Source organism: Bufo gargarizans, chromosome 4, assembly GCF_014858855.1.
Source record: "Bufo gargarizans isolate SCDJY-AF-19 chromosome 4, ASM1485885v1, whole genome shotgun sequence".
Classification (NCBI taxonomy): Eukaryota; Metazoa; Chordata; class Amphibia; order Anura; family Bufonidae; genus Bufo; species Bufo gargarizans.
This window is the reverse complement of record NC_058083.1, coordinates 245,781,057-245,794,778: the sequence shown is the minus strand read 5'-3', so window position 1 is coordinate 245,794,778 and position 13,722 is coordinate 245,781,057. Positions and strand designations below refer to the sequence as shown.

Below are 13,722 nucleotides of genomic sequence, written 5' to 3'. Positions count from 1 at the left end.
GCCGCAAAAAAACGCCCCCTCCTCTTTTTGATTGACAGGGCCAGCAGCGATCTCCTCCTCCGGCTGGCCCTGTCAGCATTTCAAAAATCCCTCGCCTGTCTTCATTCGGCGCAGGCGCTCTTAGAGAAGGAGGCTCGCCTCCTCAGCACTCCCTCAGTGCGCCTGCGCCGATGAAGTCTTCTCTTTCCATGTTATAAGGGAAAATAATACAATCTACACAACACCTTTGGGTACCAAACATGCCGATTTTTCTCACGCACGTGCAAAACACATTAAAATGTTTTGCACTCACGCGGAAAAATCGCACATTTTCCCGCGACGCACCCGCATCTTATCCGGCCCAAATCCATGACGCCCGTGTGAAAGAGGCCTACGGGTGCTGTCACACATTCAAGTTTCTTGATGCACTTTTAGAAGCCAAATCAAGAGTGGATCATAAAAAGAGTTCTCTTTTTTGAATCCACTCCTGGTTTTGGCTACAAAAACTGCATCAAAAAACCTGAATGTGTGACAGCAATTTGTGGTCCCCAATGCACGGGCAACCTCAGTGCGGCCGCCGAGACGGATCCCGGCAAGTTCTATCTTTTTGCGGAACGGAAGTACGAGCGAAACCCCACAGAAGCACTCCGTAGTGCTTCTGTAGTTTTCCGTGCTTCCGTCCACACCGTTCCGCATCTCCGGATTTGCGGACCCATTCAAGTCAATGATGCGGAATGCACACAGAACGGTGCCCATGTATTGGAGGAGGCATAAGGAAAGTTAATAGTAAGGAAACACAATTGCTGGGTCTTGATTGAAGCAGCTGAGCAACTGAATGGACTTACTGAGGCACATTTAATAAGACCGTTTTTTCACGCTGGTCTTAGTGTCCTGCTTGCGCTGCTGTAAGAGTCTAATTTAGGGCTCTTGCACACGAACATTGTGCATCCATTCCGTGCATTGGGAACCGCAATTTGCGGTCCCCAATGCACGGGCAACTTCCGTGCGGTGCCGGGATGGATCGAGACCCATTCAACTTGAATGGGTCCGTGATCCATCCGCACCACAAAAAAATAGAACAAGTTCTATTTTTTTGCAGTGCGGAGGCACGGACAGAAACACCACAGAAGCACTCCTTAGTACTTCCGTGGGGTTCCGATCTGTGCTTTCGTTCTGTATCTCCGTGATTGCGGACCCATTCAAGTTAATGGTCCGCATCTGTGATGCGGAGTGCACACGTGCCGGGCACACATTGTTCGTGTGCAAGAGGCCTTATAATGAGGTGTGTGTTTCATCATAAATTAGGTGGATCTAGGGCAGTCCTTGCGCCTGGCGAAAAAAACACTCCAGCCTAAGGGCTCATGCACACGACCGTATGTATTTTTCAATCCACAAAAAACAGATCCGCAAAAATTACGGATGACGTCCGTGTGCATTCCATATTTTGCGGAACCGAACACCTGGCCCCTAATAGAACATTCACTATCCTAGTCTGTAATGCGGACAGTAATAGAACATGTTCCTATTTTTTGCAGAACGGACATACGGAAACTACACAGATTTTTTTTTTTTTTGCGGACCCATTGAAATGAATGGTTCCGCATACAGTCCACAAAAAAAAGGAACGGACAGGAAAATAAAAAAACTTTTGTGTGCATGAGCCCTAACCCTGGGTTCAGACCTGAGCGTTTTACAGCGCGTTCCTACGCGCTGTAAAACGCACAACAGGCAAGAACCAATGATTCCCTATGGGAATGGTTCTCACCTGGGCGTTTTACAGCGCGTACGATCGCGCTGTAAAACGCCCGACGCTCAAACAAGTGCTTGAGCTTTTTTTTGGGCGTTTGTCGCGCGTTCCCGCACATAGATATTCGGGAACGCGCGACAATGTGTGCACGGCTGTCTCTGTATGCGCGCTTGTAAACGCCCGTACAAGCGCGCATACAGAGCGCTCCTTTCGGAACGCTCAGGTCTGAACCCAGGGTAAATGTTTGTAAATTTGCTCCCAACAAGCCCTTGCCTCACCCCTGTCCTGCCTAACTGCTGAACACAGCATTAGGCCTCTTTCACACTACCGTTTTTTTTTTCGTTTTGCGGGCCGTTTTTTGTGTTCCGTATACGGAACCATTCATTTCAATGGTTCCGCAAAAAAAACGGAACACATACGGAAATGCATCCGTATGTCTTCCGTATCCGTTCCATTTTTGCGGAACCATCTATTGGAAATTTTGTGCCCAGCCCATTTTTTTCTATGTAATTACTGTATACTGTATATGCCATACGGAAAAACGGAATGGAAACGGAAACACAACGGAAACAAAAAACGGAACAACGGATCCTTGAAAAACAGACTGCAAAACACTGAAATAGCCATACGGTAGTGTGAAAGAGGCCTTAAACTAAATATTGTTGCACGGCCAGTTAAAAAGACTTGCAACTATTTTTTCAACTAAAATACTTGCAAGTCCCTTAAGGCCTCATGCACACGACCGTTGTTTTGGTCCGCATCCGAGCCGCAGTTTTTGCGGCTAGAATGCGGACCTATTCATTTCAATGGGGCTGAAAAACTCTGTGTGCTGTCCGCATCCTTTGCTCCGTTCCGTGGTCCGCAAACCCAAAAAATATAACTTGTCCATTTTGCAGACAAGGACAGGCAGTTATATCAATGGCTGTCCGTGCCGTTCCGCAAATTGCTGAATGCACACGGACGCCTTCTGTGTTTTGCGGACCGCAAAACAGACAACGGTTGTGTGCATGAGGCCTTATTCACTGAATGTAGGATATCGCTCCTCAAGCAATACTCAGGTCTGTTATTATATCTATAGGATATAAACTGATCTAATAAAAACACTTACCTCATAAATGTTGTCATTTCCCTTAACAAAAATTTCACCTCTATATGCCTTCACAGATACTTTTACACTGCCATTTACAGGTGTGCTATGAAAGTACCTAAGAGAGATTATATGCACAGATGATAAATTACTTTTTTTTAAGATAATGGTGGTCATTTACAAAGACTGCCTTTTTACGCTGGTCTTCATTTCCCCTTTGTGATGGTGGAGTATGAGCATAATTTATGATGAGGCATGCACCTCATCATAAATTAGGTGCACCTCCGGCAGTCTAGTGAGCACCCCAGCCTCAGCTGATTGGTGGGGGTGCAGGGACTTAGACCTCTGCATATCTGATAATGAGGAACTCTCCTCAAGATAAGCTATTAAATGGGTTTTCTGGGATTTTTCTACTGATGAACTCTCCTCAGGATAGGTCATCAGTATCTGATCATTGGGGGTCGGACACCCAGGACCCCTGCCGATCAGCTGTTTGAGAAGGCACCAGCACTCCATGCTTACCAAGCACAGCGCTGTACATTGTATAGTTGCTGTTCTTGGTATCGCGCTCTGCCCCATTCACGTCAATAGGGCTGGACACGATACCAAGCATAGCCGCTATGATGGTAAACACAGAGAAGGCTGCGGCGCTCACACGAGGTTTTCAGTAGTAAAATCCTGGAAAAATCCCTTTAATATCATACTCTGTGAAGACCCTATTTAAAGGGGTTATACCACAAAAAATATTCTACATTTTTCAAACCAGCACCTAGATCTGAATACTTTTGTCATTGCATGTATTTAAAAATGTAGCATAGCCACTGAGCTATTCACTAAAATGTATCTGTATAGCGCCACCTGCTGTTTGTTCTGTTCCTTATTTCTCAGTCCACTTCACTGAGGTGGTCACACGTGCTCAGTTTAAATCTTCAACTGCCACCAGTCATATCTTCTTTTAGAAGCTGTGGCAGTTACAAGGAGAGAGCTACAGAAAAAAAGACATGCCCCTCAGCTGTGATAGGGGGAGAGATGCAGCCTGAAATAAATCTAGCAGAACAATTGGAGCAATGAATGGGGAAATCTCTGGATCCATGTGATTTACAGGGCTGGTTTTAGCTTTGTTAGAGATTGTCATGTACCATATGATGTCTGATTTTCATTCTCTACATCAGGCATGCTCAACCTGCGGCCCTCCAGCTGTTGCAAAACTACAACTCCCAGCATGCCCGAACAGCCTACAGCTATCAGCCTACAGCAGGGCATTGTGGGAGTTGTAGTTTTACACCAGCTGGAGGGCTGCAGGTTGAGCATGCCTGCACTACATCAATTATGGCATAACCCCTTTAGGATCCTCAGTAGATGCCAAAATTCTTCAGAACACCGTACATGTATTTCCTTATGTTGTTGTTTTTTTACCAGAGCTCCACTACATAAGAGGAGGCCTCCACCAGCCCACGATCCCTACCTACCAGTGTGTTACTGTACTGTGCCGGCAGCAGGGAGCGCACGGCGTCATAGCAACCAGTGACGCTGTGCGCTCCTGCTCTCAGGAGGGATCCAGGCCGCGGTTCCACGGCCCGCACACGGCTGTGAAACACGGCCGTGTGCATGGGGCCTAATCCACTTGATCGCACAGCCGGCATCTCTTCTGTCTGTCTTCTGTGCTGTGTGGAGGAACAGGACCTGTGGTGACGTCACTCCAGTCATCACATGATCCATCACCATGGTAAAAGATCATGTGATGACCGGAGTGACATCACCACAGGTCCTGTTGCTGCACACAGCACAGAAGACAGACAGAAGAGATGCCGGTTACGCGATCAAGTGGATTAAGGTGAGTTAAATTATTTTTTATTTTATTTTTAACCCCTCCAGCACAATTTTACTATGCATTCTGTATTCAGAATGCTATTATTTTCCCTTATAACCATGTTATAAGGGAAAATAATCATGATCAGGTCTCCATCCCGATCGTCTCCTAGCAACCTTGCATGAAAATCGCACCGCATCCGCACTTGCTTGCGGATGCTTGCTATTTTCACGCAACCCCATTAATTTCTATGGGGCCTGCGTTACGTGAAAAACGCACAAAATAGAGCTTGCTGCGATTTTCACGCAACGCACAAGTGATGCGTGAAAATCACCGCTCATGTGCACAGCCCCATAGAAATGAATGGGTTGGGATTCAGTGCAGGTGCAATGTGTTCAACTCACGCATCGCATCCGCGCGGAATACTCACCCGTGTGAAAGAGGTCTTAGAGTTCTGGGATGTATTGGATAACACTGACAGCATTATGTCAGTGTTAACCAGTTCATTCCAAAACTTTAAGGGTTACATTGCATCATAAATCAATATAATGCTATGCGACCTCATCAGTGCTGGGAGGTCAGGACGGGTACTGCGAGTCCAGAGAGTGGAAGTCCCTCGTCTAAAAGCAGCCTAAGGGAATCCATTGCATGGCATTCTCTGTCCTGTTCCTTACTGTAGCATCAAAGTCCTGCTGGCCCTCGCACACATTACATACCGTACCTCACCAATGTTACTGGGGTAGACAGAGAATTAAGGAAAATATAAAACAGATATATAGAAAGAGATTTTATTGAATAGCTCAGTGGCTATACTAACCTTTTAAATACATGGGATTTCAGACCTAGGTGCTGATTTGAAAAATGTTGAATAGTTTTTGTGGGTCAATCCTTTTAAAAGGTTGATGGCAGATTAGCAGATAATGACTTACTTTGCTGTCACAGTACCACTTAGGTTGAGTTGCCTTGGAACAATGTAGAAAGATGGGACATCCAGGGTTACATCAAATTTTGGTTCAACTGTAAGATTATAAAATAAGGAAAAATTATAGAATGTAGACTATAAAGCAATCAAAACAATAGTTATTTTACTGCATGGGAATTGGACTTTTATTTCCATGACCCATGCATGGTCTCTCAGTATTGAAATTAATGAGAGTTAAGGAGACAGACAAATCCTTTTTTAATCCATCACAAATTATTACTTCTGTTGCATATACGTACTTCCCATTAAAGGTCAGTTATTAGGACTTAAATTAAAAAGACTATGCAACACTCTCTGACATGAATCCAGAAATATCTAATCCATTGAAATGACTTAGGCCTCGTTCACACTTCAGTGTTTAGTCAGTGATTTCCATCAGTGATTTGTGAGCCAAAACCAGGTGCAACTCTAAACATAGAACAGTAGCAGATCTTTCCCTTCTACCTCATGTCTGTGGAGGCTCCACTTCTGGTTTTGGATCACAAATCACTGATGGAAATCACTGACCAAACACTGCAGTGTGAAAGAGGCCTTAGGCCAAACACTGCCACAAGCAGCTCTAGCAGTAATAAGCTGTAGAGACCTAATTTCAGTAAAAATGCATTCACCTACCATAGTCAATAACAGAAAAGGGCACATTTGTCACAGCACCCTAAAAGGATAAGAACACGGATATCAATAAAAATTGAAAATATGTTGTGATTCAAGTCTAAAAAATAATTTTCACACTTACCAGTTAGCAGCATTTTGTGCAGTGCACTATATGTACGTTGGGACAAAACAATACTGAAAGGGGTTGTGCCAAGTCTGAAAGTCATCCCATATTATCCACAGGAGATAGAGTATGATGTTCGGCTGGGCAGTTCCATACAAAACGAATGGATTGGTAGGGCACAGACTCAACCTGCTGCTCCATCATCATTACTGGGATTGGTGGGGCCCCCAGCAGGTAAGAACCCCACCAATCAGTTAACCCCCAGGATAGGGGATAGATATCTTTCAAACTTGGCACAACCCCTAAAAGGCACAGTAATACATTTACCTATGCAAAGTTATGTATACATATAGACAAAGGAACCCAAAAATAAACAGTAGACCAGAAATAGTCCTCATTCTATTTATGCTCCAATCTCTAAAAGCCATAAGGCTCTACTTTTTATTTTCTTCTCTCGATAAGTTCACAGCATACGCAGAAGAGGTTTCATTACTGTAATAGCCATGAGACTATATAAACTCTCTACTGGAGGAAGTTGTGAATGGTGAGTGGAAACCTGTCAGCTGTCTTTGCCCTTAAACTGCCACCATGCCATATTACATGACCTGATAATGTTTCTTTACATGCTCCTCTATGCTAATCCGTTCTAGCCTATTCGTTAATTACTGTACAATTACCTTCTGGGAAGTATCAAGATTATGAACAGTCACACAGTCAGTGGTCTAAAATCCACCTCTTCTGGCTTGATTGACATTTCACCAGCAGCCTGCATCGGGATGATGCCAGGAGGAGGAGAAGCCAGGAGGGTTGTTGAGTGCTCACTCTGCGACTGTTTCTGATCTGGACACCACACAGATGTTTTATGGTACCTACAGTGTGCAGCATACTATAAAGTCATTTCTGATATTTGACTGGAATACATTGAAACATTATCAGGTATTTTAATAAGGCATGGTGGTGGTTGAGCGTGAAAAAGCTGACAGGTTCCATTTAGTTCATAGTTACATAGACACAAGTTTGAGTTCAACCTTTAGCATTAGCCAGTATCGGCCAGCACGGCCTCTTGTGGTAGGGCATTCCATCATTTGATTGCTTTAACTGCAAAGAACCCTTTCCTCTGTTTCCACTTTGTACAGTTCTTGGAATGAATAAACCATGTGCCAGTTCTTTGTCTTGGCCACACAAGTATTTTTATATGCAAATGAAGTCACTTCTAAAGTTTTTAATTTTTTTAATTATAAAAGGATTAGTGAGAACATACATGAATACATATGGTTCAGTACATACCTATTAGCTTGTGAGATAAATTACTTACATCACATGTTGCTTGTATGGACCAAGAACCCAGAATGGGGTTCTTAGACAGTGTAAACTCCGTTGATACAACCCCTAGGTCTGACTCCATGCCCAGGCTCTGTCGCACAATGTTAAACCTAGGATCCTATAATAGAGATTTTAATGATTACATTTTATCTGTTAAATCATCTGATTTTCTGCCCTATATGTCATTTCTTTACTGATACTGTACATCAAACCACTACTATGATATCAAGTTGTGTGACAGACATACTCATGCCTTACATATGTATTTAGAAGAAGAAAGTGTGCACACCATAGATTGAAGGAAAGGGATGCGACCCTTAGACAAAACCCTTTACATAAAAAACTGGCAGTGAGTTTCCTTTTGACAGAAAGATTTAAACACATCAAGACGGGTCCTGGAGAAAAATACTGGTCAGTATGAAAGACTTGGAATGGGCACTGGTGGCTATGTACAGTGCCAGGAGCATCGGTTTAGCAATAGGACTAATTGCCCACAATCTGGTCAAAGATCATTAGAGACTCTGGCTGGGGGAATCAGCATGTGCTGTGAATGGAGGAATAAGGGAATGAGGTAGATTTATCAAAAACTGTTGAAAGGGAAAACTGGCTTAGTTGCCCATAGCAACCAATCAGATTCCACCTTACATTTTTCAGAGCTCCTTTGGAAAATAAAAAGAAGAATATGATTGGTTGCAATGGGTAACTAAGCCAGTTTTCCGTGCTGGCTTACTGCAGCTAAGCTCCCACTGAACGCCCCATTCTTTGGATACTGTAGGTCATTAGTATTAGGAGCCTGGAAGACCCCTTTAAAGTATTCTATAGTGCAGAGTACCACTAATAACCACAATAATCAACCATCATGAAGGGAGATAACCACGAGGATGCATGTTTCTGCTGTACCTTTGTCTGGGGGGGCTTATTAGTGGTACTTTTGCTCTGCGCTATAGGATGCTTTTGGTATGCCATTCCGCTTTCAATTTTATGTGTCCCTAATTATACTTACCATCATTGCTAGGTGTACCCCAGTGTTCCTGCTTTACTATGTAATACTCATTTTTAAAGTGAATCTGTAACCAGGATAATCGCTATTGAAGTAAAGCAATTTCCTAATAGCACTTAGTACCTTATTTCCACATGTGCCTTTGTTTCAGCAACTGAAACAATCCAGTTTATTTGGTATGCAAATGAGCCAGTAAGGTGCCTAGAGGGGCATTATTCTCGCATGAAGGAGCCCAGGCACGCCTCCTGATAGCACCCAAGCCTGACTTCATGCAGTGCCTAAGCGCCACCGTGTGTTCACCCACCTCCCTCCTACATCACATTCAAGCCATAACTTCACCCCCCTTTTGTCACGGTTTCTCCTGTGAGAGAGGTGAGAAGATCGGATAGAATTGCTGCTTGTGAGGCTATCTGACAGGTCTCTCTGTTTTCCTCTATGTATGTTGTTGTTTGGCAGGATCTCACCTCCCCTCATCAGTGATGAAGCTCTATTTAGATCTGCCTCACACTGCTGACCATGCAGAGTTGCTAGTGCTGGTTTTTCTTGGATCTCCTGCTTCTCCATACATCTCTAAGTTAAGTACTTGTTGCCTTCGCTGTTTCTTATTATCTGGAGTGTGTTCTTTCTAGGCCTCAGGGAGACGCAGGTTCCTTCATTCTGGAAGGAACCAGCTGTCTCATCCCCTGCTAACTATCCTAGGGCTCGTCAGTTTTAGCAGAGCTTTAGGTATCCGGTGTATGAGTATTTCCACCATCAGGATCTGCTCATACTGGCAGGAGTTAGGGGAAGGCTTAGGGGTTACTAGGAGGTCACCATCCCTCTTCCTTAGCTTTTGAGGCCTAGATTGTTGTCTATTTGTTGTGGTGTGTATTTGGTGTTTTCCCTTCCCCTTAACCTGTGACACCTTTTCCCTGGTGCATCTTGTTTAAATCTTGTGCATGGCAGTGCTGAACACTGCCTGCGCCTGCACACCTTCTGTCCCACTGAGGGCATCAGCCTCAACTCTACAACTGGGCATGGTCCAAGCCCAGTGACGTATTTAGACTGCCTATTCCTGCCTACATCCTGTCTCACTGAGGGCATCAACCTCAACTCTACAACTGAGCATGTGCCCATCCCAGGGATGTATTCAGACTGCCTTTTCCTGCCACATCCTGTCCCACTGAGGGCATCAGCCTCAACTCTACAACTGAGCATGTGCCCAGCCCAGTGACATATTCAAACTGCCTGTTCCTGCCCACATCCTGTCCCATCGAGGGCATCAGCCTCAACTCTACAAATGAGCATGTGCCAAGCCCAGTGATGTATTCAGACTGCCTGTTCCTGCCCACATCCTGTCCCACTGAGGGCATCAGCCTCAACTCTACAACTGAGCATGTGCCAAGCCCAGTGACGTATTCAGACTGCCTGTTCCTGCCCATGTCCTGTACCACTGAGGGCATCAGCCTCAACTCTGAATACGTTATTGCCCAGTTGTAAGGTTGAGGCTGATGCCCTCAGTGAGACAGGATGTGTGCAGGCACAGGCAGTCTGAATATGTCACTGGGCTTGGCACATGCCCAGTTGTAGAGTTGAGGCTGATGCCCTCAGTGGGACAGTATGTGTGCAGGCACAGGCAGTGTTCGTCACTGCAGCAATTGCTCACCCAGTACGGAGGAGACAATTGCTGCATGCAGCTCTCACTCTGTCTCAATGATCAGGCAATTAATGGGTACCAACGGTTTCTTCCCGATAATTGCCTGAGAATCAGTCCTTGTAAAAGAGCCTTAAAGAGGTAAGCCAGTTGTTAACAGTTATCCACTGTCTACGGGTTTAATGGTCATCACCCATACTGTGGATAGGGGATAACCTTTAACAACCAGAATACCCTTTTAAGAAAAGTATGCATCAAAGTGAGAATAATAAATTATTCCTGTTTGTGCAAAAATGTCTGCAGCATTCAAGTGTGGGTACAAGCACCACTGTGTTCACATATCTGTAAGATGACAAAAAATGTATATCATGTGGACGTACCCTAATCACAAGGTCCACATTTCCTTTATGTGGCTTCCTATCGGGCTTTACAGTGATTATTCTGATTTTGACATGTTCTCCAGCCTTGTACAGAGGTTTGTCAGTTTGAATCAGCACAGATATATTCTTCATCCCAACAACAATGTATGTTGTGTCCGAGAAGAGCCTTGTGTTTTGGGCTGATCCATTCACAACCAGCGTGTAGAAATTAGATGAAACATTTTGTGGGATCTGTCACAGGAAAAGAAAGTGGGATATAATCAAATAATTGATAGGTCACTACTACTACAGTACCCTCTGAGAACTATGGGACATCTCTTTTACTTAAACTGTTTTCCCTTTATTATAAGCAGACAGATATTTATTATGGCAAGCTTTATGTGTTAGTATGAAAATATATTATTATGGCCACATGACCAAGATTACATAATCAGTTAATCAGATATTGGAAGCTGAAGCAGCTATATCATATGTTTAAATTCTTTCAGCTGCCAAGCACACATGCAACAGGTCACTGTCAGCCAGTTTCACAGGTACAAATCTACTGATAGATGCCCTTTAAAGACCAGGGACACTCTTTGCAAGCCCTTGCACATAATGCCATACATATACATATACATTATGCTTTAAGAGATCAATGACACATTTTTGTGATTTAGCGCAGGGTTCCCCAACTCCAGTCCTCAGGGCCCACTTGCCGGTCAGGATTTAGAAGTATCCCACAGAATGAATTCCTGTGATAAATCCTGATGGATGGACACTAATTATATCAGCTGCCCAATACTAAGGAAATCCTAAAAACATGACTGGTAGGTGGGCCCTGAGGACTGGAGTTGAAGACCACTGATTTAGTGGATATGGTGGTTTAACAAACCTAACAATCTTGGGGGAAACTGACAATTTTTGTTTTTGCACCCTTCTCTTTATCACTGAGTCATCCAAAGGAGCCTCAGTTACAGGCCGAAACAGCCCCCTGTGGGGGCACTATATTCCCATATCAGGCTCAGTTTACGAAAGCACCTATCAGACAATAGGGGAATATCCTAGCAATATGCTCCCATTGTCTGAGATAACACAACCGCTTTAAACACAGCCACATGGTCATGTGACCTGTCCTTTAGCGATCACATGATCATTGGGACCAATACATACAGTGAGAGAAATGGTAGAATGCTGTTTCTGACTTCTCCTGGGGGCACATGGCTGTCGAAGGCAGCCAGGCAACCATCCACGTCTGCATAATCTCCTAAGCAGCCATTATTGTGGAGTGCCATAAAAACACAGCACCCTAAAATAACCTCCATTATTAACTGCCATAAAAAAGTATGTAGGTGATTGTTAAGAGATTAAATCTCAATTATCTTTCTGCAAATTTAAATGAACAACCTTTGTGGGCAAACCTTTTAAGCCTTAAAGCTATAGCCTTACAAAATGTTGTATGAAGATGAATGGCATACAAAAACTTACTGCTGGGAGAGTCAGGATTCCAATTGAGTCTGAAAAATAAAAGACATAGGTCTAGATCAGCCAGGTATACATCTTTATGTACTAAAAGTAACTAGAAATTGCAAAAATGGCACAAATGATGCAATGATGATATGTCATTGTAGGTAATCAACATAATAAGAAAAATTAATAACTCTGTTTATGATGAGAAAAAAGCTTAAAACAATTAATGAAATTATAGCAGGATCAACAACTAATTTGAACTGGACCTACAAGGCTAACTTAAACGTACTTAAAGGCGCTGTGTCAGCTCAAGCATTGGTGGCATATTGCTAGAATGATATTGCTATAACATCTTAGATTTTAGAATTAGCTGGGGGTTCAGTGGTGGGACCTGCAGCTATCAGACATTGGTGGCATACCCTACCAATACACCACCAGTGTTTAAGATGACACAACTCCTTTAAAGAAATTGTTATCAATCTCAAGAATGGTGCTGTTCATGTCTTACAATAAATATAAAGAAATAGCCCACTGGAGGCATTCACATAGCTGAAGTGAATGATCAATTATTAGTTTACTTCTGAATTCCACTAATAAATATACTTAGCTAAAAGATAGTTAAAAAGTAAATATGAAGGGTGTATTCAGCAGCCTTTGAAACAGACATGAGAGGACTGAACTCCGATGAACAGCAGGATTGGTTTCATCACCCCCCTTGGAGGCCACATATGGGGAAATATTGTGCCTCTCCTCTTTACTCTGGTATGCTGTACACTGGATCCATACTCATACCTCCCAACTTTTTGGACGGTCAAAGAGGGAAACTAATGGTTCATTTTGTGAAAGATTCGTTTTTCCTGAATATTTGTACACTTCTATAGGTTTCTTAGTGTAGAATCGTGCAAAAATATATATAAAATTTCTAAAATCCAAATTGTGTAAAATACTGAAATAATATACAAGGCGAGCTCTAATAAACAGATAGAAACCAGACAAACACTTTCTGGATTAATATTGTGAATGTAATAATGCAAGCCTATACCTCAGATCAAAAAGAGGGACATTTAAGGAGCAAAGAGGGACAAAGGGACCTGGGTCAAAAAAATAGAGATGGTCCCTCCAAAAGAGGAATACTTGGGAGGTCTGCATACTTCCTGCAGCAGCCAGTGACACATGGCCCCTTGCTCCACTAATACCAGAAGCTTCCCTTCAGCAACCTCATAGATCACCCAACAATCTCTCATCCCGGTTGCTGCCAGTCTCCTGCACTAGAGGTATAGGTGACATGGCACCCTAAGCATCAGAAGCACCACCTTCAGCAGTAACACAGCAGGGAGAACGAACAAGCGGAACTACAGCCAGGGGATTGCAGAGAAATCAGAGAATATCATATCTGTCTCCTGCTTGGAGAGCTGTATTTCACTGGGACTTTTACAGATTCAGAACTTTGGACTACACATTGGAAGGCCCAGACATGGGATTTCTATACCGCAAGATCACATCATGCTTCGTAATTCTCTTCTCCTCCTCTAGTTCCCCCTCCATTGAGTTAACACAGTAGGTTGTGTCACACTGAAAAGCAAAGGGCTGAATTCAAACATAACCCTAAAGGAGTGG

At 43.5% G+C, this 13,722-nt stretch overlaps 1 protein-coding gene across 1 annotated transcript in view; it reads right to left on the bottom strand.

The window, feature by feature from the left end:
* The window catches only part of LOC122934567 (CD109 antigen-like), a 110,795-nt gene that overhangs the window by 81,735 nt on the left and 15,338 nt on the right, over positions 1-13,722 (bottom strand). Inside the window, exons 3-8 of the mRNA XM_044290137.1 lie at positions 12,124-12,152; positions 10,657-10,887; positions 7,636-7,761; positions 6,218-6,257; positions 5,553-5,640; positions 2,835-2,931 (exon numbers count right to left, since the gene is read on the bottom strand). Coding sequence (XP_044146072.1) covers positions 2,835-2,931; positions 5,553-5,640; positions 6,218-6,257; positions 7,636-7,761; positions 10,657-10,887; positions 12,124-12,152 — 611 coding nt within the window. The remainder of the gene's footprint in view (positions 1-2,834; positions 2,932-5,552; positions 5,641-6,217; positions 6,258-7,635; positions 7,762-10,656; positions 10,888-12,123; positions 12,153-13,722) is intronic.